The sequence below is a fragment of the Ictidomys tridecemlineatus genome, chromosome 2, assembly GCF_052094955.1.
Source record: "Ictidomys tridecemlineatus isolate mIctTri1 chromosome 2, mIctTri1.hap1, whole genome shotgun sequence".
NCBI lineage: Eukaryota > Metazoa > Chordata > Mammalia > Rodentia > Sciuridae > Ictidomys > Ictidomys tridecemlineatus.
Genome location: NC_135478.1, coordinates 28,666,030 through 28,693,493, shown reverse-complemented (window position 1 = coordinate 28,693,493; position 27,464 = coordinate 28,666,030). Strand labels below are relative to the sequence as shown.

The 27,464-nt window shown below is 39.5% G+C and overlaps 1 protein-coding gene and 1 long non-coding RNA gene across 2 annotated transcripts in view; one reads left to right on the top strand and one right to left on the bottom strand.

The window, feature by feature from the left end:
- LOC120891440 (uncharacterized) overlaps nt 1–27,464 on the top strand; it is a 41,023-nt gene that overhangs the window by 1,066 nt on the left and 12,493 nt on the right. The gene's annotated exons all lie outside the window — the stretch shown is intronic.
- The window catches only part of LOC144375049 (uncharacterized), a 79,828-nt gene continuing 59,261 nt past the window's right edge, over nt 6,898–27,464 (bottom strand). The window contains exon 2 of the mRNA XM_078038225.1: nt 6,898–9,734. Coding sequence (XP_077894351.1) covers nt 6,994–9,240 — 2,247 coding nt within the window. The 5' untranslated portion in view covers nt 9,241–9,734 and the 3' untranslated portion in view covers nt 6,898–6,993. The remainder of the gene's footprint in view (nt 9,735–27,464) is intronic.

Genomic DNA, 27,464 nt, shown 5'->3' with positions numbered 1-27,464 from the left:
TGCTGCAGCCGGGATTTGCAGTATTCCTGGGATCCTGGGTTTCTTCCCTCTCAAGTAGCGAGGAGTTCCTCAAACCAGACCCACATCAGGAGCAGATTCTCCCAGCCTCCAAGCCCCTGAGTGACAGAAAACTGTTTTGGAAAGGTCCTGATGTTTTGCGAGATTGTCCACGTGAGATTGGAAAAGCTCCATTATATGAGTCATCTATCCAGTCACCACACGTTTATCCCACACTTAAGGCAGTAGGCACAGAGTAACTAAAGCAGCCCCCAAATAACTCCCTTTCTGTTAGAACTTTTACCGACTAAGTGTATTTGAATGTCTGAGCCCCACTTCCAAAAGAGATAATGGTTTTAAAGCTCTTGTAAGAGCAGTTGCTTAAAATAACCTGGCCTTTGTACATTTTCCATACCATTTCATATTTGAAGATGCTAACAACTTCACTTGCTAACGTATGACCTGAACAAAGCTGTTATGCAAGTGAGAAAATTCACAGCTAAAGATGGTATTTGCTATGTGTTAACATTGCAGTTAGAAGTCTGGAAGGCTTTGGAGGCTGGCTAATCAAAGTTCAGTTTATTGGCTGTGTATCTTTAGACAACTCACTTAGCCTTTCTGAGTCTGTTTCTTTTATCTGTAAGAAGGTGTTAAAAAGGACCTAGAGTTATTATGAAGATAAAATGGGATGATTCATGTAAAATGGCTTAGAACAGTGACTAGAAAATTTTACGTGCAGAATGCATGTTAATTATTGTTAATGACTAGTTATTCCTTTATTTTTCAAACCATTACTATCTGGCCAACCCCTGGAATTGATGTACCTACTGAACTGCAGCTAAAATTCCTTATTTTGTTATGATTAGGGAAAGCACCAGAACACAATGCCAGACTTCCTGTAGTAGCAAGCTGGATAGTGACTCCCAGTTGAAATTGAGTCTTTAGGTTACTATTGTTTTATATATATATATATGTATTTATTTTTTTAAAAAAATATTTATTTATTTTTCTAGTGTTCAACTGACACAACATCTTTGTTTGTATGTGGTGCTGAGGATTGAACCCTGGTCGCACGCATGCCAGGCGAGCGCGCTACCGCTTGAGCCACATCCCCAGCCCCTTAATATTTATTTTTTAGTTTTAGGTGTACACAATATCTTTATTTTTATGTGGAGCTGAGGATCAAACCCAATGCCTCATGCATGCTAGGCAAGCACTCTACCACTGAGCCACATCCCCAGCCCTATTTTATATTTTATTTAGAGACAGGGTCTCACTGAATTGCTTAGTGCCGAAGTCTGGCTTGGCACAAATCAGGAGCCACTTGTCAAAAAGAAACTAACTTTATTTTTAGAACTACAAACGCCAAACAAAACAGCTCCAGGGAAAAACCCTCAGAGCCCAACTGCCACCACCGGCTTCCACAAGCCTCTCTCCCCCACACCAGCCTCCCCACCTCCCACAATCCTCCTGCTCCTGAGGCTGATTGGCTGGGTTGCGTGGGCAGAGCCAAAGAAGTCACCCAATGAGCAGCTCCGTGGAGGAGCCAATGGGGCCGCTGTGAGCCAATCATCAGCTGGCAGTCTGAAGGGCAGGGAAACAGCCCAATGAACATCACCGCAGAGGAGCCAATCAGCTAGATGTTGCTGGGGCAGTCTGAAGCTTGCTGGCAGCTGGAAGTTTGCTGGGGCCCCTTTGGCTGTGGCTCTCAACATCTCCCCCTCTCTGTTTAAATAACAAGCATGTGGCTTAGGGACCGTGCCTGCCTTAGGTTGTCCAATACATATGGTCCTTACCCGTCTTCGGATGAGCTGACCTCAGGGCGTCAGCCTCCTGTCTTAGGTTGGTACCATTGTAATTGGATCTTACCCGTCATTGACTACCGGTCCAGTATACAGCCACACCTGTGGAGAGGTCTCAGTGGGGGGGGGGGGTGAGGTTCTTTGCCTCACCTCTGTTGACCCCCAAATTTTAGCTGAATGATCATGACAAGCAGAAGGGAGGAAGATATACCAAGTCAATTGACGGCTCCTTTTGGGAAAATTGTACCACCGATGATATCATCAGCAAAAATACCCCAACACTACCACAAGTCGTTGCACCAACAGATAGTTCACAATGCATACAAGTGACACATAGTTCTGTAAGCAGTTCAGTGCAAGTTCTGTAAGCAGTTCAGTGATGGCTATTGCAGAAACTGTAGATTAGTTTTATCTTTATCTTCACCGGCACAGGGATGAAGATAGGAATTCTGGCAATAATGACTAAAGAAAAAATTAGGTAACATTCCAGAAGACACTAAAAGAAAACAATTTTCTTAACAATTTATATTATCTTCATCTGAAGATAGAAATTCTGGCAATAATGGCTAAAGAAAAAATTAGGTAACATTCCAGAAGACACTAAAAGAAAACAATTTTCTTAACAATTTATATTGTCTTCATCGGCACTGGGATGAAGATAGAAATTCTGGCAATAATGGCTAAAGAAAAAATTAGGTAACATTTCAGAAGGCACTAAAAGAAAACAATTTTCTTAACAATTTACATTATAGTGAAGAGAATTATTAAATATAATGAAAATGAAAGGTGAGAGTAAACAAACAGATCTGTTAACCTCCTTTTTTGTTTACATATTAAAACAATTCTTAACAGTTATTTACCCAATTTAAATTAAACCATTTAAATCACGTGAATAAAAAAAAATATTTGGATCCATCTTTTCATGAGCGCTCATCATATATGATATATGGAAATACGTACATTGGACATACGTACATTCAAACATATAACACAAAACACAAGTGTGCACACATAATATAATACATACAACACATAACATAATAGTAAAGGCCTTATAACTTTTTACAGGTAAAATCTCTATTGCAATGTTTAAAAACTCTATAGTCAAAAAAAAAAAAAATAGAACTGATCAGCAAAACATTAACCTAGGTCTGTATGAGCTCAAAAAAATAAAATAGAACTTCATGATATGGGAAAGGGCAATAATAAAATAGATATTGAAAAAAGCATCCTGGTTCTGTCGCAGATGTAAGGATAGCCAAATTGGAGTTTTGGATATCAGCTATTATGGATTTGAGCTAAATCATCTTCTTTTTGGTCTGTAGAAATCGCTTTAGTTAATCTCTCTGGAATCCAAATCGGCTGCTGTTCTCCCTGTGGAAACACAAAAACAGACCCCCGACTCCAGACAATCACTGGGTCAGGATTTTAGTTAATCTCTCTGAAATCCAAATCGGCTGCTGTTCTGGGTCAGAACCTTGGTTAATCTCTCTGGAATCCAAATCGGCTGCTGTTCTTCCTGTGGAAACACACAAACAGACCCCCGATTCCAGACAATTACTGGGTCAGGACCTTTCCATTGTCCTGTTAGAATATCTTTCCAAAGTACCTTGGGCTTATGTACATTTTTTGGACACATATGCCTTTCTGCAGCACTAAGTCCTGATGAATCCAAATTTAAAAAGTTTAGAGTAAAAAGCGTTATTTTAAGTTTATCTTTGGGCATGGATTTGAGCTAAATCATCTTCTTTTTGGTCTGTAGAAATCGCTTTAGTTAATCTCTCTGGAATCCAAATCGGCTGCTGTTCTCCCTGTGGAAACACAAAAACAGACCCCCGACTCCAGACAATCACTGGGTCAGGATTTTAGTTAATCTCTCTGAAATCCAAATCGGCTGCTGTTCTGGGTCAGAACCTTGGTTAATCTCTCTGGAATCCAAATCGGCTGCTGTTCTTCCTGTGGAAACACACAAACAGACCCCCGATTCCAGACAATTACTGGGTCAGGACCTTTCCATTGTCCTGTTAGAATATCTTTCCAAAGTACCTTGGGCTTATGTACATTTTTTGGACACATATGCCTTTCTGCAGCACTAAGTCCTGATGAATCCAAATTTAAAAAGTTTAGAGTAAAAAGCGTTATTTTAAGTTTATCTTTGGGGAATATATACCCCTTCCCAATTCCATCTTTTTGCTTTAATAAGTACATTTTAATAGTTTGATGAGCTCTTTCAACTATGCCTTGACCCTGTGGATTGTATGGGATTCCTGTTATATGAGTAATGCCAAATGATGAGCAAAATTGTTTAAAAGAAGTAGACGTATAACCAGGGGCATTATCTGTTTTTAACTGTTTTGGAATGCCCACAGTGGCAAAATTTTGTAAGCAATGAGCTATAACATCTTTAGTTTTTTCGCCGGCATGAAGGGAGCCCATCAAAAATCCAGAAGAAGTATCAATTGTAACATGCAAATATTTTAATTTTCCAAATTCTGGCAAGTGTGTGACGTCCATCTGCCAAATATGGTTAGGCATCAATCCTCTAGGATTGACTCCAAGATTAACTTGTGGTAAAAAGGTCACACAATTTTGACATTGTTTTATTATTTGTCTAGCTTGTTCCTTAGTTATTTTAAAACGCTTTTGTAAAGTATTAGCATTGACATGGAATCTTTCATGAAAATTTATAGCTTCTTCTAGTACAGAGAAAATATGTATGTCACGTGTAGTTTTATCTGCTAAATCATTGCCTAAACTAAGGGCTCCAGGCAATCCTGTATGTGCCCTGATATGTCCTATAAAGAATGGATCTTTTCTGTCCCAGATTAAACTTTGTATAGTGGAAAACAAAGAGAAAACAGTAGAAGAAGGGGAAATTCTACCAGCATCTTCAAGGGATACTATAGCATTAACTATATACTGGCTATCAGAAAATAAATTAAATACAGAATCTTTAAACATCACAAAAGTTTGTAATACTGCATTAAGCTCTACCTTTTGAGCTGATTGTTTGGGTACTAAAAATGTAAAAGTTTGATCAGGTGTAACTATTGCTGCTGTACCATTATTTGACCCATCAGTGAATATATTTGGAGCATTCATGATAGGTGTTTTTCTTGTCATTTTTGGAAAAATTACAGGATGCAATGACCAAAAAGACAATAAAGGATTAGATGGTAAGTGGTTATCAAATGAAACATTAGATTTGCACATTATTATTGCCCAAGTATTTAACTCATTAGCTAATTCATCAATTTGATTCATAGTATATGGAGTAATAATTTTATGGGGAGAAATTCCAAACACTGCCTTTGCTGTTTTTATTCCTTTGAGTATTAATTGTCCTACAGCCTCAGGATATCTAGTAAGAATAGTGTTAGGAGAATAAGATAAATGTATCCATAATAATGGACCTTCTTGCCAAAATACTCCTGTAGGAATATTTTTTGTTGGTAGTACAATAAATAATAAAGGCAAACTTATATCAATTCTATCCAAATGCATATTTTCCATATATGTTTCAATGATTTTTAATGCCTTTCTTGCTTCAGGCGTTAACATTCGGGGTGAATTTGGATCTGATGGACCTTTTAGGATATCAAATAAAGGTCCCAATTCTCCTGTTGGAATACCTAGATAAGGCCTTATCCAATTTATGTCTCCTAATAACTTTTGAAAGTCATTAAGTGATTTGAGTTGATCTACTCGTATTTGAATTTTTGGTGGACGGACCATGGTTGAGGATAATAGAACTCCTAAATAATTAATTGGAAAATTTAATTGCACTTTATCTATTGCTATCTCTAGATTATAATTTTTTAATAAGTTTGTAAGTGTGGCATAACATTCTAGCAATGTGTTTTTAGCTTTGTGTGCCAATAACACATCATCCATATAGTGAAATATTTGTAGTTCAGGATTTTGATTTCTAAGTGGCTGGATTACTTTGTTAACATAAATTTGACACATAGTTGGGCTGTTAGCCATCCCTTGAGGGAGTACTTTCCATTCATATCTCTGATCAGGACCTTCATGATTTAGTGCAGGGATAGTAAATGCAAAACGTGGACTATCCTCAGGATGAATTGGAATTGAAAAAAAACAATCTTTAATATCTATAACTAAAACATACCAAGTTTTTGGCAAAGCAGACAATTGAGGAATCCCCGATTGAGCAGGTCCCATAATGACCATTTCATTGTTAATGGCTCTTAAATCTTGCAGTAATCTCCATTTACCAGATTTCTTTTTGATGACAAAAATGGGAGTATTATGGGGAGATACAGAAGGTTGTATATGTCCTTCCGCTAATTGTTGTTTGACCAGATCATGGGCTACTTGTGTCTTTTCTTTAGTCAAGGGCCACTGAGGAACCCATACTGGTCTTTCTGATTTCCATGTAATTTTTATTGTCTCAGTGGCCCTTTGTGAAAATCCAACCCATGTCTGTCTGTTCCTTGATCTATTTGTATTGGTGCTGCTATACATTGTTCTTGTCTTTCTAATCTTTTTCCTTTCCTAAAACCTTGTCTAGCCATAATAGTGGGTGCATTTTGATTGATATTATTTGTTAATGTCAAACCTAATTGATCTAAGACATCTCGTCCCCATAAATTTACGGGAAGATGATCCAATACATATGGCTGTATAGTTCCTTCACATCCTTCAGGATCCTTCCAATCTAATAGCATTGCACTTCTATCGGGATTAGTCGCCACTCCTAGGCCTCGAAGCGATTGAGTGGCTTGTTGTAATGGCCAATGTTTTGGCCATTCTTGACGAGAGATGATGCTAAGATCTGCACCTGTATCCAGTAGCCCATTAAATTCATGTCCTTGAATATTTAGTTTTAGCATGGGGCGAGAATCTAAATTTAAAGAAAGCATAGCCCAATCTACACCTGTGGAGCCTAATCCCTTGGAACCTCTTTCTACAACATGACTGGAAAATTTATCATGTAGGCTTGGTATTATTAGTAACTGTGCTATTCTATCTCCTGGTGAAATTACTGATATACCCTTTGGAGAACTGGCTATAATTTTTATTTCACCTTCATAATTGGAATCAATTACCCCAGGACTTATCAAAAGTCCTTTTAGAGTAGAAGAGCTGCGTCCCAATAATAAGCCTACTGTTCCTTTGGGAAGAGGTCCTTTTACCCCTGTGGGAATGATTTGAACTCCCATCTCTGGAGTTAGTACTGATTTGGTGGAGGCGCAGATGTCCAACCCTGCGCTCCCTCTGGTTTGTCTGATGAGGGATCTGATGTGCTGGGCACTACCCTGATGGGGTTGCTGGGGTTGCTGGGTTCTTCCAGTGCTCCGTATATTTGTGGTTTGGGGCCCCGGAGCATTGGGGCCCCCTGTCCATTTTTTGGCAACGGAGCCCGATGCCTTTGTCCACGATATTGTGGATAAACACCTTGTCCTTGTTCGTTTTTTGATAATGGAGTACCCTCTATGGTGGTTTGAGGACGGTATTCATTAGCCCAATATAATGGAGTACCCTCTATGGTGGTTTGAGAACGGCATTCATTAGCCCAATGTCTCCCTCTACGGCATCGTGGGCAAATACCCGGTATTCTACTTGTTTGATACCTAGTTTTGTTAAACCCTCCTCCTATGGGGCAATTCCTTTTAAAATGTCCTGTTTGTTGACAATTGTAGCATGTTCTTGGCCTGGCATCTAAAGCCTGTTTTACTGCAGCTGCCACAATTTGCCCTTGTTCATTAATGTCTCTGGCATCTAAAACCTGTTTTACTGCAGCTGCCACAATTTGCCCTTGTTCATTAATGTCTCTGGCATCTAAAGCCTGTTTTACTGCAGCTGCCACAATTTGCCCTTGTTCATTAATGTCTCTACATAATTTAATATATGTGTTTAAATCTTCATGTTTCCATGGTCTAATGATATCTCTACACCAACGATTCGCTTGGTCATAAGCCAGTTGTTTTATAAATGGCATTGCTTGTTCTGTATTCCCAAAAACTCTGGTAGCTGTTTGAATAAGCCTATCTACAAATTCAGCGTAAGGTTCATTAGCTCCTTGTATTATCTTAGATAATTGACCTTGTAAACCTCCAGGTTCTTGTAAAGACTTCCATGCCCTAACTGCATCTACAGCAATTTGTAAATATACACCAGGATCATATGCAAGTTGTTGCTGCCGATCCTCATAAGGTCCCTTTCCTAACAACATATCTAGATTTCTCTGAGGATAACCAGCTGCTGCATTTCGACTAGCCGTCTCCTTGCAAAATTCCTCATTGGCAACCTTCCATAACAGGTATTGTCCTCCATTTAGCACAGCTTTACACAAACTAGCCCAATCTGCTGGCGTCATGCTTAAGTTGGTAATGGATTCAACCAAGCTTACAGTGAAGGGTGCTTGAGGACCATAGGTTGTTACAGCCTCTTTTAGCTCCTTCACTGATTTGAAATTTAAACCCTGGTAAGTTCGCTGCCCTCCTACCTCAAATACAGGGCATACTTGAGATCCTGTCTCAGGATCCAAACTATCAACTGCGGGGGTTGGGAGTCTCTTAGCATATGGAGGTGGTGCTGTTGATTGGACACTTATGCCCTCTGGTGATAGAGTGCTGTTAGTAGCAGTCTCCTGTAGAGGTGGCGCTGTTGGTTGAACACTTACGCTCTCTAATAAAAGGGTCTTATTAGCAGTCACCTGTTTTAACTTTTCCCCTGATAGATTTTTCTGCTCTAAACTTCCTTCCTCTGTCTCACTATCTCGAAAGACCTTCTCTTTTACTTGAATCTTTTCCTCTTTCTGACTAGCTCGAGCTTTTACTTGAATCTTTTCCTCTGTCTGACTAACTTGAGAGACTTCCTCTTCTACTTGAATCAATATGTCTTCTTCTTCCTCTACCTCTGTCTGAACTGAAGGCTTTGGACTAAGCAAACTAGATACCAAGGTCCACAATGACAATGTGCCAACTGGCAGAGTCCCTGGGTTGTTCTTTTCTATTCTTTTTAAATCTTCACCATGATGGTTCCATTGTGATATATCTAACAACTCCTCCTTAAAAAGCCATGGGCTATATTCTTGTATTACATCAACGTATGCCCTGATTGCTCTTGGTTTTACTGGGAAGCTTCCTTCCTCTAACAATTTACTTAACACTCTTTCGGTTTGTTTTTTACTAATTGCTGATCCCGTATTTCTACTATAATACAACCCAACAAGATGACGCCAAACAAAACCGAGACAGAATCCAATAAAAAGGGAACCACACAAAATCATTATAACAGCCTTTCTATCCTCCTGACATATGTATCCGTCCTTTCTCCCTATCTGTTCCTCAAACGCAAATAGTTTTTCCTCAGATGTGAGTGGTTTTTCTTCCCTCTCACTCATCTCCAGGGACAGGCAAGTTAAAACAAAAATGAAGCAAAACAAAAGAGGAATCTTAGAATGGCTCCCCATCCTCTCGCCCTGCCCTCAGGGGCGAGCAGTTTACTTACCCTCAGTTGCTCCCCGTGCGAGCCACCAAATGCCGAAGTCTGGCTTGGCACAAATCAGGAGCCACTTGTCAAAAAGAAACTAACTTTATTTTTAGAACTACAAACGCCAAACAAAACAGCTCCAGGGAAAAACCCTCAGAGCCCAACTGCCACCACCGGCTTCCACAAGCCTCTCTCCCCCACACCAGCCTCCCCACCTCCCACAATCCTCCTGCTCCTGAGGCTGATTGGCTGGGTTGCGTGGGCAGAGCCAAAGAAGTCACCCAATGAGCAGCTCCGTGGAGGAGCCAATGGGGCCGCTGTGAGCCAATCATCAGCTGGCAGTCTGAAGGGCAGGGAAACAGCCCAATGAACATCACCGCAGAGGAGCCAATCAGCTAGATGTTGCTGGGGCAGTCTGAAGCTTGCTGGCAGCTGGAAGTTTGCTGGGGCCCCTTTGGCTGTGGCTCTCAACAGCTTAGTGCCTTACTGTTGCTGAGGTTGGCTTGAACTCATGATCCTCCTGCCTCAGCCTCCTGAGCCACTGGGATTACAAGCGTGTTCCGCCAAGCTGGGCTCCCCCTCAATTTTGTTTATGAATGCCTACTGTATGCCAGGCATTCAAGGTGTTGTGATTTGCCATCCTCATACTTTGAAATGGATAGAAAAATTAGGTAATGAATTTACCAGGTCACACAAATCAAAGGTTAATTGGCTATTTGAGATTTTGAATTTCTACCTTTCCACTCTGTCAAATGACCATAGTCAAATCATGTTAGAATAAATATCCTGACAACTCTAGATGCTATTATGAAAAATACCTTCCATGAAAATCTCTACATTACAAACATAGGAAACTTACATATTATAAGAAAGTCTGTAAAAGGGAAGATTCAGTACTCCCTTGAAATTTTTGTTGCATAAATGCTCTGTATAATTAAGATACTTTTTTGGGGGGCAGAATAACTGGGTCCAGAGTAACTGGACCCACGGGCACTTAACTATTGAGTTACATCCTCAGCCATTTTTTTTTTATTATTTTTTAATTTGACACAGGGTCTCACTAAGTTGTTTAGGGCCTCACTAATTTGCTGAGGCTGGCTTTGAACTTGTGATCCTCCTGCCTCTGCCTCCTGAGCTGCTGGGATTATAAGTGTGTGCCACCACGCCTGGCAAGCTCTTCTTATGCTATAATTATTTTTTTTCTTACATCGAAAATTAACAACCATCTTGGTTTTCTTTTACTTTGATTTCTATGCCCTTAACTCTGATTTGGTGTCAAATTCTTGTCCAAGTTGTACAAAATCCTTATTGAGTTTTCTAACAATTTCATCTTCTTTAAGAGCTTTCTGGCCTGCCCTAATATGAATTGGTTGTTCTGTATGCCAAGCTGTCATCTATGGTCTCCTTTCACCATTGCTCTAGGTTTTCCCTTTGCCTCAATCCCATGTCTTCTTTCTTAATTCCTTATTTCAGTAGAGAACTAAATTTTACACTTTGAATGCTAGTGTAAATTTTTGGAGATGTGTTAGTAAAGGGATAGAGCACTGACCTCCCTTTTGCTACCCCTGGTCTTCTGCCAGTGTCTCCCACTTTGACAAAATCCAATAAGAAGACAGAGGACAAGAGAATCCAAGTAAGGTAATTCACACAGGTATGAATACCTTCCAGAGCACAAAGTGGGATAGAGAAGAATCTGGAGGGGCAAATTATATCCAGCACATTTTGTACATTTGAAAATGCACTTATGGGCTGCGGTTACAGCTCAGTGGTAGAGCACTTGCCTTGCATGCGTGAGGCCCTGGGTTCAATCCTCAGCACCACATAAAAATAAAGATAGAGTAAATACTATCTTCACTAAATGTAGATTTTTAGGTTGCAAATGATCATCCCTTAGGTTTTTAAAGGCCTTGATTCCTTGTCTGTTGGATTGTAATGCTGCCATGGAGAAATTCAAAGCAATTTTGATTCCTAATATTTTGTTTTGTATTCTTTTTCTTTTTTTTCCCCCTCCTCAGAAGACTTTACAACTTCTACAGATTCCCACTAGTATATCTACTTGGTTTCCAGTTTCTGCACTTTTTACTCTTCAGAAAGATAATCCATACTTTTGTACTAAAGCAATCTATGCAGTAGATCCCATCTCCTATCCACAACTCAAGGACATTGTTCTGACAATGCTCCCCACTTTCTCTATATAATTATTTTCTGATAATTGGATCATCCATGTTAGCATATACACATACTATTAGTTCTACCTTAAAAAGAAAGAAATTTCTCTGAACTCCACTCCTTTACCAACTGTTGCTACATTTATCTTTTCTCCTTTACAGCAAAACTCTTTAAAAGATTTTATTTTATTTCCTGTCTTAAAAGCCTCTTCCCTCTTACTCTTTTGATCTACTTTGATCAGACTTTAACCCCCGTGACTCCACAGAAACTGTTCTTCCCTTGTCAGTGACCTCCTTGTTGCTCAGTGCAGTGGTGATTCTGCACCCTTGTCTCTTTGGACCCAGAAACAGCACGTGATACAACTGAGCATTCCTTCTAGATAGCCTTCGTAGTGTGGCTTCCAGGTCACCACATTCTCTTGGGTGGTATCCCCCTCACTAGTTGTTTCTTCTTGGTCTCTACTGTTACTTCCTCATTTTCCTGACTGCTAATGTTGGAGGACCCCACGGCTCAGTCTTTGTTCCTCTTCTCTATTTACACTCACTCCATTGGTGATACCATCCAGTCCCATTACTTTAAATTCCATCCCCAGTCACCCTGCATAGTTTTAGGGTCTGCTTCTGCAAATTTTTCTTCCCCAAATTCAACTAACCACAGATCAAAAATATTTTTTAATTGCATCTGTACTAAACATACACAGATTTGTGTCTGTGTCTGTGTGTGTGTGTGTGTGATTATTCCCTAAACAATACAGTTGCCAACTTTATATATGGCATTTACTGGGCCTTAGAAGCATACCTAGAGATGATGTAAAGTATATGGGAGGATGTGCATAGGTTTTATGCAAATATGGCACCATTTTATATAAGGGACTTGAGCATTCTCTGATATTGGATTCCAAAAAGGGTTCTAGAACCTATCTCTCTGTACTGCTCCCCAACAATCCTGAAAGATGTCTGTCTATGGTAAAGACTTATAAATTATCTTTCCAGCCCAGAACTCCATTTGGAACTCCAAATTAATACATTCAATTGCCTTTTCCACATCTCCACTTAGATGTTTAATAGGCCTCTCAAACTCAATATGCCCCAAAATAATCTAACCTTTCCTTACAAAAGCTCTACTACCCATCTTCTTCATTAAGTAGCAACTCCTTTTTTCTCAGGGCAAAAAGCTGAGTCATTCTTGACTTCTATGTCTCTCATACCACACATGGAATCCATGAGGAATCCTGTTGTCTCTACCTTCCCACATACCCATAATCCAACTTCTTATCACTCATCCACTGATATCCCCTTAGTCTGAGCTATCATCAATTGACTGAATTACTGTTAAAGGTCTTAAATATGGCATCTAAAGTGATTCTTCAAAAATATGTCAGACTATGTCATCTTCTACCTCAAACCCTACAGTGACTCCTCATTTTAATCAGACTGAAAGTCAAAGATTTTACAAGGACCCATAAGGCCATATAGGATCTGGCCCCCATTGCTTCTCTAACCCCCATTCTGCTCTCCTCCTCAATTCCTCCTATCCACTCAGCTCGGCTGCTGCTGCTTGAACATGACACTCATCCCTTTGCTTTGAGGCCTGTGTTCTACATGTTCTATCTGCCTTAAAGTACCTACTTAATCTAACACAGCCCATATTCATTTTATAGAGGAGGAAAGAGGATAGACAATGGGGAATGGTGGCACACACCTCTAATCCTAGCAGCTGGGGAGGTTGGGGATATGGCTCTGTGGTCCAGTACCCCTGAGTTCAATACCTAGTATCAAAAAAAAAAAAAGAGGTGTGGAGCTATCCAAGCCAGAGCTTCCCCCAGAGAGTCAGTTGGATAAGTTCCTCTCTTCCTGCCATGTGTTTGCTCAGTTCTCAACTGAAGAAGAGGTCTGCCCTGACCACGCCATTCAGCATGGCAACCTGGCTTTCACCCCTGGAATTCCAGACTACCTTGCTTGCCTTTTTTGTTGTTGTTTTGTTTTGGGGGGTACTGAGGATTGAACTCAGGGGCACTCAACCACTGAGCCACATCCCAGCCCCATTTAGAGACAAGGTCTCACTGAGATGCTTAGCACCTCACTTTTGCTGAGGCTGGCTTTGAACTCATGATCCTCCTGCCTCTGCCTCCCAAGCTGCTGGAATTACAGGCATGCGCCACCATGCCCAGCGCCATTTTGGTTTTTATAGCCCTCATTATCCTCTAATATAATGCCAAATTTACTTATCTACTGGAACTTGACCTCTGATTACAAGGAACTTTGTCTTGTTTTTCAGTTATAAACCCTTAAGCACTTAGCACCTGGAAGAGGGCAAGCATTTGGTGAAGATATGAATAAAGGAACTAATCCACTGGTCATCAGGGTTCTAACATTTCAGGGTGTGTGTGTGTGTGTGTGTGTGTGTGTGTGTGTGTGAGAGAGAGAGAGAGAGAGAGAGAGAGAGAGAGAGAGAGGGGAGAGATAAGAAAATGGGAGTAGAAATCCTTCATTCCAACACCTGAAAACAAGAGCTCTAATAATAATATATATATATTTTTTTTTTTTTAGAGAGGGGGACAGAGAGAGAGAGAATTTTAACATTTATTTATTTTTTCTTTGTTCTCGGCAGACACAACATCTTTGTTGGTATGTGGTGCTGCTGAGGATCGAACCCGGGCCGCACGCATGCTAGGTGAGTGCGCTACCGCTTGAGCCACATCCCCAGCCCCTAATAATAATATCTTAACCACTTAAAAATATATAAATCTGGGCTGGGGCTGAGGCTCAATGGTAGAGCACTTGCCTAACGTGTGAGAGGCACTGGGTTCTATTCTTAGCACTGCATATAAATAAATTAATAAAGATCCATTGATAGCTAAATATATATATATATGGCAATGGAGTGGAGTGTATAAGGCCTTTTAAAAGAAAATATATTATACACTCCACTCCATTGCTATTCTAGGTTATAGGAACACAGATTTACTGAGCATTACCTTAGGCTCTGGGCTTCCTTAGACTCATCAGTACTGGTACACTGTGGTTGTATTGGGGACGTGCTCAGATCATCCTGGAATAGCCAGGGTGTACCCCAGGTGGTTCAGCTTCTTTAGTGGAATTTCTGATTCAGCTGAGCCTCAGGCCTGGAAGTGGGAATTGGAACACTAAACAGAAGAGGACAGCTCCTTCCCCCCAGCTCTGTCCACTGGGAGCTGTACATCTCTGCTCTCTGCTTGTCTCTTTTTCCTCTTCTTTCTCTGTTGAGCAGCATCCTCTGCTTACTCATCAGCTTCCTCAGGGCTACAACGTGGGCATTTTGCTACCTCCAGAAAAGTGATCATTTGGCAGGCACAAGAGCTCTGCAGAAAACTAGTTTGATTGGAGGGGAACCTTCTGTAGGTCTGGGATGTGGGATAGAGAACCACTTCCTCTCTGTTGGGGATGCCTCCCTCTGGGTTTGGGAACTGGAACAAGGCAGCCACCATTCTGAGCTGCTTCCTGTTTTATCAGCTCACACAGGCTGCCACAGGCAGGTTTTCACATAAGACTTGCTTCCCCCACTGTGCCAAATGCTGGCAGTCACAGTTGATACAAATGCCTACTGAAAAGCCAAAACCACAAGAAAAAAGAAGTAAGGAAGCTGAGTGGACTCATAAGATCTGACTCTATGAGCAACTCAAATAATAAAACAGTGTTAGAATTTGAACAGCTCTATCCCTGACATTTGAGACAAAAAGGTAATGCTCAAAAATAAAGTCCTAAAAAATAAAATAATAATAAAGACCTTACTTGCATCCAAATAGGGGCCACTAGAGGGAAAACAGACACCCAAAGTACTGATTTTTTCCCCCTTTGAATCATGTTTATCTTACTCTAAGTACTCCTTAGAATGAATGCAATGATCAATATTGAATTTATTTATTTTGTCACTACTTCCTCTAATTACAGATCTACAATTAGGGATTTTTATCAGATAAGCCCTCACATAACATCAAATCTTAGCACAAATAGGTAAGGAACTACATGACAAGAAAAAGTAGAACTAAACTTTCTGGGTAGTTTTTTTTTTCCCTCATACAAATCACTAAATAGTGAATTTCCTCTATTATGGAAGCAAAATTGCCCCACTGTATTTTAAGCCCTTGGGTATGTGTATATGTATGTATGCATGTTTGTATGCAAGAATACTTTTAGGATTAAATTTTTCAAAGAAGAATTATTTGTTGGTTTAGAAATGAATCACTGAAAAATAATTCCCAGCCGAGCATAGTGGCATATGCCCATATGATCCCAAGTAACTCAGGAGGCTAAGGCAGGAGGATCACCAATTCAAGGCCAGCCTGATCAACTTAGCAAGACCATGTCTCAAAATAAAAAATAACTAGGGCTGGGCATGTAGGGGATCTATGTAGCTCAGTGGTAAAACACCCCTGAGTTCAATTCCCAGAAACAAAAAAACAAAAAGGAAAATCCTACAGATTTTTTTCTTTCTTTCGTTTTTAGTCCTGGGCATCAAACCCACAGCCTCACACATTCTAGGCAAGCACTCTACCACTGGTCTACATTCCCAACCTCTGAGTATTTTTTTTAAGTCCAGTATAAAGTAATCATTGGAGTTGTCTTTCACTTCAAATTGAGCCCCTCAACACAATATCCATATGCATTCCTGGAAAATGGGGGAATGAATGAAAGGGTAACAACCTATAAAATCAATTCACATTCACAGCAGCTTGAGCAATCAGTGAAACACACGGAGAGCGAAGAGACTTGTCTTTTAGTCTAGAAGAGTGTTTCTTCTTCATCAACATATTTTAAGTATCCAGTTACACGTTTTTCAATACAGCACAGGTAGGCTTTTTAGGATGCTTAGCTATCACTGTTGTTTTAATCTGTTCTTTTAACCCTGGGTGGGGGGGAAGAAAGAAAAATATTTGTTGATTCATGTATTGTTAGCTGGGTACATATTATGTATATTTTTGGAAGCTCTCTTTTCCTTGTAATCAAATACTCTGAAGTTCAAGTCCATTATCCTTTTTTAATGTTACTTACTTCTTAGATTTCCAGTGTTAACACTCTGCTACTTTCTTTGCTTCCTAAAGGAGAAGGTATCTAATAACTAATCTTAGAGATTTACGAACAGTGGGTCACAAAGGTAATTAAGTTTTTTAACTGTGGGGGCTTGATGTTAGGTAAAATGGAAAAAAATATGAAATTCCATAGTATTTTTAGAAATGTGCTATCGTTTGTAGCTGCAGGTGATTTCATATTCATACCAACTTGGTCTACTTTAGTCTAGAGATAGTTATGATTTGTCTTTGCAATGGCTGACAGTCCAGGCTCCAGAATCAGACCAATTTGAGTTCAACTGAGTAGCTTACTACCTGTATGACCTCCGAATTATTTAAACTATGAAGCCTGTTTTCTCAACTCTAGTAAAAAAGTTATTGTGAGGAATAAACAATCAAACAAACAAATCTGTCTTATTATAATTACAATGTTAATAGAAATGTTTATTGTTATTTTTATTTGAGATTAATTCATAAGATTGTTTTGTAGAGCAGTTTCTTAAAGTTTGAATGATTTAAATTTGCCCATGAACGGGGTGTGCTGGTGCACACCTGTAATCCCAGCAGCTTAGAAGGCTGAGGCAGGAGGATCACGAGTTCAAAGTCAGCCTCAGCAAAAGCAAGTTGCCAAGCAACTCAGTGAGACACTGACTCTAAATAAAATACAAAATAGGGCTTGAGGATGTGGCTCAGAGGTAGAATGCCCCCAGTGCGATACTAGGTACTCCCCAAGAATGTAAATAAATAAACAAATATGCACTGAGTGCCCTTGGAACCTCATTAAAATGCAGATTCTGCCTCAGTAGGACTGGAGTAGGGCCTGCAATTGATTCATCATCTCTGACAAACTTCCAGGTGGATATCTATACACAGGACCACAAACTAAGATTGTGCAATAGAAAGAAGCAGGCTTTGGATTTATCCATCTGTGAACTGGTATCCTATCTCCAAACATATTAGCTACATGATTTTGCCAAAGTCAAACTTTATCATCTCTAAGATGATGATAATAATATTGATATCTAATTAAACCAATTTTCATTAAAAAAAAAACTAGTGTACTAAAACAGAAGTTGGGATATTATACGTTCTTAACACATCTAAGTTCAGCTTTTCTTTAAGAAATGCTTTGTTGGGCAAGGCAGTGACACTTGGCCTGTAACCCCAACAACTGGGAAGGCTGAGGCAAGAGGATCACAAGTTCAAGTCCAGCCTGCACAGTTTATCAGAGACCTTATCCCAATATAAAAACAAAAAGGGCTGGGGATGTAGCTCAATTGTAGAGTGCATCTGGGGTCAATCCACAGTCCCCAGGGTGGGGGTGGGGGAGTTTTACTGGTGTTTGATGGGGACTGTGATAGTTTTCATTCCCCAAAGACCTGAAATTTCTTTTGAAAACTTCTTAGAATTCTGTCATAAATCAACTTCTACATTGGTTTAAAAGTCTTTTGTTGCATGGCAAGCAAATCACTTCATACCAGATGCCAGGTAGATTAGGAAAATGTCCCGGGCAAGCAGTGGAGTCTGGAGTCAGTGGGCACAATTTCTACAAACATGGGTGACTGAGAACAGAAGCTGTGTCATACAGCATTTGCTTTATTTTTTATTTTTTCTTACCTTTGTATTATGGAAAATTTCAAACATATGTCAAGGTAGAAAGAGTGGTATAATGAACCCTATCTACCAGCATATGACCAATCTTATTTTACCTTGACTCCCATCCTCCTCCTGCATCTCTGAGTTATTTTAAAGCCAATGCAAGGTATTGAATTGCTTTTTTTTTGTACTGAGGATTGAATCCAGGGGTGTTTAACCATTGAACCACATCCCCAGCCCTTTTTATTTTTCATTTTGAGACAAGGGTCTTGCTAAGTTGCTTAGGGCCTCACTAAGTTGCTGAGGCTTGCCTTGAACTTACCATTCATAAATATTTCAGTACATATCTTTAAAAAATAAGACTACTTTCCTTTAAAAAAAATAACCATAATTCTGTTATAATTAATTTCAAACAAAAATGTAACTATTGAATTTATAATACATATTTTAATTACCCAACTTTTACTACAGGCCATGTAGTAAAAAAAAAATAGAATTCAAAATAGCCTAACACTTAAGAAAAAAAGTGTGTGCACTTGTTCTCTAAATACTGCTGTTATCAGAGGGGATGGAACTATCCTCTCAGCTTTGTAGGTCTAACATTCTCTGTGTCCCTCCTGTCACGACTCCAGCTGATTCCTAAGTGGTCAGCCACTCTAGGTGTCAATTGCATCTCCAAACATTGTCCTCTGCATTTGGAGCCTTTTCTGCTTATCTGTAACTTGACAGAAAGCAGCCACTTAACGTTCGCCAGAAGCAGTCCCTTCTTGCAAGCTGATCTGAGTTCTAAGCTCATCTCACAGAGAGTTCATGTATACCTCACAGAGAGCTCTGAGTTCATAAAACAACAGAGCTGGAAGGGAGGTCACTCTCAACCACTAGGGGGAAAACTGCGGGTGGAGTTAAGTGACTTGCCCTGTCTTGAGATTGCCTAAGATTCTCTCAAAACCAGGCAAATTATTACAAATCAAATTTGACTCTTCTGTGTGGTAAAATTTCAATCATGGAGTTTCCATCTCATTTTACATTTGGTTATCCTCACTAATTTCCTGTTAAGAATCACACTTTTTCTTCTTTGACATTTAGAATTATACATGTAGCTCAGTGGTAGGACATTTGTTTAACACACAAAAGCACAAGGCCCTGGGTTTGGTCACCAATGCCACAAAAAAAAAAAAAAAAAAAAAACAAAGAAAGAAAGAAAAGAAGAAGAAATATAATCCTTCTCAAAACCAGCATGATGACACATACATGTAATTCCAGTGACTTCAGGAGATTTACAATTTCAAGGCCAACCTCAGCAATTTAGCAAGGCCCTAAGTGACTTAACAAGACCCTGTCTCAAAATAAAAGATAAAAAGGGCTCAGGAAATAGCATAGGGGTAAAGCACCCCTGGGTTCAATCCCCAGTACCAAAAAGAAAGAAAAAAAAAAAAAGAAATCTTTCTTGAACCCATACAAAATTTTCATTATAATTTTTAATTTTAAAAGATTTTAAGGTTGAGGATGTAGCTCAGTGGTACAGTGCTTGCTTGGCATGCACAAGGCACACACAGAGAAGAAAAGATTTCTTTTTTTTTTCTTGTGGTGCTGGGGATTGAACCCAGGGCCTTGTGCATGTACAGCAAGTACTCTACCAACTGAACTATATCCCCAGCCCCTAAGAAAAAAAGATTTCCAAGGAATCCCCATACTGCTTTCCAGACTGGTTGCACCAATTTGTAGTCCTACCAGCAATGTGAAGGTGTCTTTTCCCCCACATCCTCACCAACATTTGTTGTTGTCTGTATTCTTTTTTTTTAAATATTTTTTTAGTTGTTGATGGACCTTTACTTTATTTATTTGTATGTAGTGCTGAGGATCAAACCCAGTGCCTCACTCATGCTAAGCAAGTGCTCTACCACTGAGCCACAACTTCAGCCCTGTTGTCTGGATTCTTGATAGCTGCCATTCTGACTGGAGTGAGATGAAATTTTAGAGTAGTTGGTTTTGGTTTGCATTTCTCTAATTGCTAGATATTGAACATTTTTTCATGTATTTGTTGATCGGATATATATATGTTCTGAGAAGTGTCTGTTCAAATCCTTAGCCCATTTATTGATTGGGTTTTTGCATTTTTTATGTTAAGTTTTTTGAGTTCTTTATATATCTTTGAGATTAGTGCTCTGTCTGACATGCATGAGGCATAAATTTGCTCCCAAATGTAGGCTCTCTCTTCACCTCATTGGTTGTTTCTTTTGCTGAGAGAAGCTTTTTATTTTGAGTATATTAGATTTATTAATTCTTGATTTTATTTCTTGTGCTTTAGGAGTCTTGTTAAGGAAATCAGAGCCTAATCCGGCATGATGAAGATTTGGGCCTACTTTTTCCTTTATGAGGCACAGGGTCTCTGGTCTAATTCCTAGGTCATTGATCCACTTTGAGTTGAGTCTTGTGCATGGTGAGAGGAGATTCCTTAGAAAACTTGGAATGGAACCACCATTTGACCCAGTCCCTTCTTGTTTATAGGTAGTCTTTATTTTTAAAATAGGCAGATTTCTTTCTCATGCACGTGTATATTCCTATATTCAATTGTTTTGTATGTTTTTAATTTTTACCTGATTTACTGTATGTGCCCTTTACAAATTGATTTTTCACTCAATGTTTTTAGGATTAAGACCTTTGGGCTGGGGTTGTAGCCACTGAATCACATCCCCAGTTCTTTTTATTTTATTTTAGCACATGTGAAGCACTGAGTTCAATCCTCAGCACCACATAACAATAAAATAAAAGGCCAAGCTCTGTGGTGCATGCCTGTAATCCCAGTGGCTCAGGAGACTGAAGCAGGGGGATTGCAAGTTCAAAGCCAGCCTCAGCAAAAGCGAGGCACTAAGCAACTCAGTGAGATCCTGTCTCTAAATAGGGCTGAGGATGTGGCTCAGTGGCTGAGTCCCCTGAGTTCAATCCCCAGCCCCCCAATTAATAATAATAATAATAATAAAGGTATTGTTTCTATCTACAACTAAAAAAACATAAAATTAAAAAATATAAAAAAGGATTGAGACATGGATATATAGGTAAATCTTGGGTCATTTATTTTAACTGCTATAGAGAATTATGCTTTGGGGGTAAATCATAGTTTATTTAATCCACTTTTCTTCATTGAAACAGTTAATTTGCACTATTAGACAATTCTGTGAAACTTATCACTAGATATCCTGTAGTTTTTGCAATTAGACAAAAGGTCATTTTTGCAAATACCACATTCTTCTTGTTGTTATTGCTAGTGTACATGCCACCAATATTTGTATATCAATCTTCCATCTGTCAATTTTGCTGAATGCCTTTATTCATTGCGGTAGTTTATCCATAAGGAGGTCTTCTTGTGGTGGAATGGTAATCATGTTATTGACCTCCCTATTTTCTGAATTTTTTTTTTTTACCATCACAAGACAGAGAAATTTGGATTTATGAGAATTCTAGGGGAAGACATGGCTGGAAACTAGAGTAACATATGGTCTAGTAGGATTGTTCCTCTTGAAAGATGCAGCCAGAGCTGGAGAACTGCCCACCAAAAGATTCATGTAAAGAAGGTAAAAGGGCTTTGGAAAGGGTTTAACAGGAGGAACTAGTTGGAGACACCATGATATAATTTGTGATGTGTGCCCTCCTCTATGTCTTTGAATGTCTTCAGTAAAATGAAAAACAATCACCTGCCTTGTCTTAGTGATATTTTTCTAGGAGCCATAAGAAGGTGCAGCTTTGACTATGACTCACATGGTGATGCAGGGACCACAGAACTGAAGCAGACAGTGTCCTCTGGGGCTAGGATCCACGTAAGCACAAGGAAGAAGAGTTGAAGCCAGACTCCATCTCCAGGTTGAGGTGCTGGAGCTGCCCAGACTTGGGAAGCAGGATGTATGCTAGGTTTCCTCAACCTTCGGGGCAAGAAAGCCCCCAAGTAAAACTTGAGTTTTTGGGGGGGCTGGGTTGTGGCTCAGTGGTAGAGCGCTTGCCTTGAATGTGTGAGGCACTGGGTTTGATTCTCAGCACCACATATAAGTTAAAAATAAAGGCCCTTCAACAACCAAAATGAATAAAATAAAAATTTTAAAAAAACTTGAGTTTTCATCATCAGTCATCCAATTAGTATTTTCCCCAACTGTTTTGCTAAAATTATTCTTCTAAGATTTGACTTTGCTCATTTCTTCAGCCTTCCTAGAAATTAGAGTATCTATAATCTGAAGGACATGAAAAGAAATATCACCTTCAAATTATCTCTGGTGGTTTGTCATAGGGGCACAATCTCATAATTAGATTTATTTCCTCTGAGCCTTCTGCATATACAATGAGCTAGGACCTTATGTTATCCTAGGGAGTAATAAACTAAAATTGGATAATAAATTAATGTTAATGTAGATTACTTTATCCATTTAACCCTTTGGTGTCAAGGGGAAGAGCTTGGCATCTAGGGTCAGTTCTACCAAGGTTAAATTCCCACTCAGCTACTTATTACTTCTGTCTCATTTGAGGCCATCATGTTACTTCTGTGTGTTCCGTTTCTGTAAAATGGGCACATGAGTGGTACTTCTCACAGAAGGTGGCTGCAAAGATAAATGAGGTAAACTTTATCAAGCACTTAAAACAATGTCTGCCATAGAGAAAGTGTTATTTAGTAATAGTCTTACTGTTAAAGAGATAGAAAGCCCCCAAAAGACATCTCATTTTAAGGGAATAATGAGGTAGGAAAAATCTATACCAGAAGCCTAGCAATGGAGGCCGTGGAAAGAAGAAACAGCTAGAATAAGAGTGAAGGCTTTAATGAAGAGATGCTAAATACAAATATTTTCTTTTTTGAAGTTTTGCTGGAACAACATCTAGAAGCCTGGTTCTGCCATTTAGAGAAGTAGAGTTCTTTGTTGTATATTAGAGAAGTTCTTCACATAGTTTCCAGAGCTCTCGCTTCAATATGCCACATTACAAGGCACCCCAAAATGCAGTGGCATGAACACTCAGCATGTATCTATTACTGTGGGTCCACAGGCCAGATGGAATTGGCTGCATACTATGGATCTGCGCCACAGGGTTCCTTCTGTGGTCCCCACTGAAGGTCATGGACCACAAGGGACATATTCTTCTCTTGGTGATGATCAAGAGACCTGACACACTGTCAGTTCCTCCTATATTCATTAGCCAAGTAACCACGTGGCCAACCTAACCCCCATGGAAAAGAGTGGTACTGTTCTCCCATGGAGGTCTGGTAGGAAAGGGACAAGTATGTACTGAACAGAAGCCTCTGTCTAAGATTTTAAATCTTCTGTCTAAGATTTTAGAGTTTGGATCATGTCTCCTCTCATTTTTTTTTTTTTTTTTTTTTTTTTTTTTTTAGAGTGAGTATTCCAGTCCCTACCCGATTGATTTTCTCCCTGGTCTCCTTACCTTGTTAGATGTGACCCTTATGTTGGCCTTCTTACATATGTCTTTCCACATTGAATTTTGGGGCTTCAGGGTAAAGCTGGGAAGTGATTTCAGTATCCTTTCCTGGGATCAAGATGAATAAAAAGTGAAAGGAAATTAGCATTTGTGGAGTCATCAGCATACCAGGCCAAGCACCAAACTAGGAAATTGTTTCTACCATGTTAAATGTTTTTCATGCATTGTCTCTTTCAATCCCCACCATCTCAAAAGCCTGTAGGAAGTCGGCAGGCAAATGAGTAAATTGAGTGGGCTATGGATTTCTCACTTCATAGATGACTACATTTCACGACAGCACCATTTATTTTAATTTACCATCAAAGGAACCCCTGTTGAAATTTAAGCCCCATTTTTTAAGTAATAAGTTTTGCACAGGCATCTCTTCTCTAAACCCATTATAGTTCTTCCTATGGGCCACTTCAGAACAGCACGTTATATTATCTGCTTCTGATACAGACCCGCTTTGCACATTAAACATTTAGGACTCTATTTTTCCAGGAAGAACACTGTTCTCTTTTAATTTTCTTTAAAATCATAGCTTTCAAGATCTATATTTAATTTTCCCACTTTTGTTAAAGATATTCATACAGAGATACTTTACTTTCCTCTTGATTATAAGAAAACAACTGCTGGGGATGTAGCTCATTGGTAGGGCACTTGCCTAGCATGTGCAAGGTCCTGGGTTCAATCCCCAACACTGCAAAAATATTAAAGAGAGAGAGAGAGAAAGAGAGAGAGAGAGAGAGAGAATAAAAAGACTACCCAACAGTGATGACAAAAAAAACATCTGCCTCAGGGCTGGGGTTGTGGCTCGGTGGTAAAGCGCTTGCCTAACACAAGTGAAGCACTGGGTTCGATCCTCAGCACCACATAAAAATAAATAAATAAAGGTATCATGTCCATCTACAATTAAAACAAAAAAATTTAAAAAAAAGCATCTGCCTCTCAGCTGTCAGGATCTATACTGGGAGTGTTGGGGACTGAGGTGAAATCCAGAATGTATGCCCACCCTAAAGGGCATCACTCATCTCCAGAAGATTATTGCTAGTGAGGAATCCAAGCCCAGCGTTGCTAGATCTTCTCCTTCTGAAGACATCAGGAGTTCAGATTTTTTCCAACTGTGTTAATCAGGACAGACTAGCCAGGCTATGCTGTAGTAACAAATAGACCACAAAATATCACTGGTTTAGCACGCCATACAAAGTGCATCATACTGGTGCCAGTCAGCAGGGATCTCTTCCAACTGGCAATTCAAGGAACCAAGATCCCTTTATCCTGTGATACTGCCACCTCAACATGTGGTTTCCAAATCACCAATGAAGGGGAAGGGGAAGAAAGAGTTAGAAGACGTACACCAGGCATTAAGCGCCTTGGCCAGGAAATGATAATTCCAACTCACCGTCCATTTGACAGTGTCCAGATCCCTCAGAGACCCTCAGATAGATCTTGGATGGGACCTCAGATTCTGTCTAACAAGCTACGGAGTACTTCTATTACTTCCTGTCCATGGACTCAACATTTTAAGTACCCATAGAGCCGAGATATCAAGTTGAGTCCTGGAATTTGTCCCTAATGCTATGGTCTTGAGCAAGCTGCTCCACAGTTTTGAGATGGAGTTTCCTCACATACAAAATAAGATGAGTTTGAAGGTCGCTTCCTACTTTAACTCTGTGATTCCAGTACCTCATTACCATATGCAGGTAATGTCTTCTCGCATTCTTTCTTTCCCCAGCCAACGTTTTTATGTATCTATTACATGCAAGGGACCCAAGATAGAAAGTTGAGTGCCTATTTTTGTGCTCAGAGTTGGGCAAATTAAGACCAGTAGAAGCTGTGCCAGAGGTACAAGTTCCGATGGTGCTGGGTAAGTCAGCTGCTTCCTTGAGTTCTTAGGTTCAATGACCAAATAACCAAACCCAGGCCTTATGAAAGTGAAGGGGGGTGCTATTAATACTGGAATGACCAGGATGATCCTTTTCTTAGGGCCTCACAAAGCCCCAGTTCTTTCTAGACTTTTGTTTTAATTTGAATTTCTCACAACTTTATTGATTTTTTTCTTTTTGGTATAAGGATCGAACTCAGGGGTGCTTAACCACTGAGTCACATCCCAGCCCTTTTTTTATTTTTTTCATTTTGAGACAAGGTCTCACTAAGTTGTTTAGGGCCTCACTAAATTGCTGAGGCTGATCTCCAACTTGCAATCCTCCTGCCTCAGCCTCCCAAGTTGCTGGGATTATAGGCATGCACCATCATACCCAGCAAATTGATGTTATAGGACAGATACAAATAGCAAAATGGTAACTATCGTGAAGCCAATTAATAGAGCTCATTTAGTTACCTTTTTGTGGAAAAAAAAACTGTCTTATTTAACAAAGACCTTTACTATAACACAATTTTATTAACTATTGTTGTAATTAGATCTCAAGACTTGTTCATCCAACATCCTTCCAGACTTCAAGTCCTCCTTATTTTCCCCACTCTTCACCTGCTTCCTGTCCTCCTTGATTATGTCCTCAAATGTCCCCTTGCATTACCTTGAACGCCCATTGCAGGAGAACAATGGTTTGTGTTGCCAAGGCGAAGATGGCACCAAGTAGTTGCATAATCTCTGCTCACATTCACAGTTCCTGAGAAGCTTCTCTGGAGGAGGATGAAAATAACACACCATTTCAGCTTTTATAACCCATAAAAGGGAGACTGTTATTTTTAGGGCACAATAATGTAAAAGCTCTTGCCTGCCTAGGAGAGAAATGTCTTCAACCCTTTTGGGAAATGAAGTGGGTTATCTTTTCTTTTCCAGCCAGTGTCCAGAATGAGTCCTTTCTTTGTAGTAATAGGAAATGATTCATTGCTTATTTCTACCAAGGGTTTTAACTGGAGCTAAACACACTCAACTCAGAGAGTTTTAAACCATTAGAATATTATAGGGCATTGTCCTACTTCATCACTTTTGTGTTAAGATAAAATTAATATCCCTAATTCTACCTTGGTTTTGGAGATAAAGGTAACGTCCTTCATTCCAAAGGCCCCAGAGCATCACCAAATACAAGCAAATGGGATCTTCTTAGTTTGTATTACCACCCAAAAAATATTCTGAGGCAAGGATTTTGGTGTAAGTGGTTTATTCAGCACCACAGCAAGAGAGTGAATAAGATACACTTATTATTGACCCACAGAGAGGAAAAGGGTACACTCATACATTGTTGGTGGGACTGAAAATTGGTGCAACCACTATGGAAAGCAGTATGGAGATTCCTCAAGAAAAAAAAAATGGAATGGAAACACCATTGGAGCCAGTTATCCCACTCCTTGGTATATACCCAAAGGATTTAAAATCAGCATACTACAGTGACGCAGCCACATCAGTGATTATAGCAGCTCAATTCACAATAGCTAAGCTATGAAACCAACCTAGATGCCCTTCAAGAAATGAGTGGATAAAGAAAATGTGGTATATATACACAATGGAATAGTACTCAGCCATAAGAAAGAATGACTTTTCCTGGTAAATGGATGGATCTGGAGACTATCATGCAAAGTGAAATAAGCCAATTTCAAAAAATCAAAGGTCGAATGATTTCTCTGATATGTGGAAGCTAACACACAAAAAGAGGGGTGCATGAAGAATAGAAAATAGAAGTTCAGTGGAGTAGACAAAGGGGAATGAAGGGAAGGGAGAAAGGATAAGAAAAGGAAAGATAGTGGAATGACTTTGACATAACTTTCATATATATATATATATATATATATATATATATATACACACACACACACACACACACACACACACACACACACACACACACAAATATACCACAGTGAATCTCATCATAGTGTACATCCGAAAGAAATTAATTTTTTAAAAATGACTATGGGTAAGTGGCAGAAAGATCAATAGAGGGAAGGGAGCAGGAGGTACAGGAAGGGAAGGAGAAGGA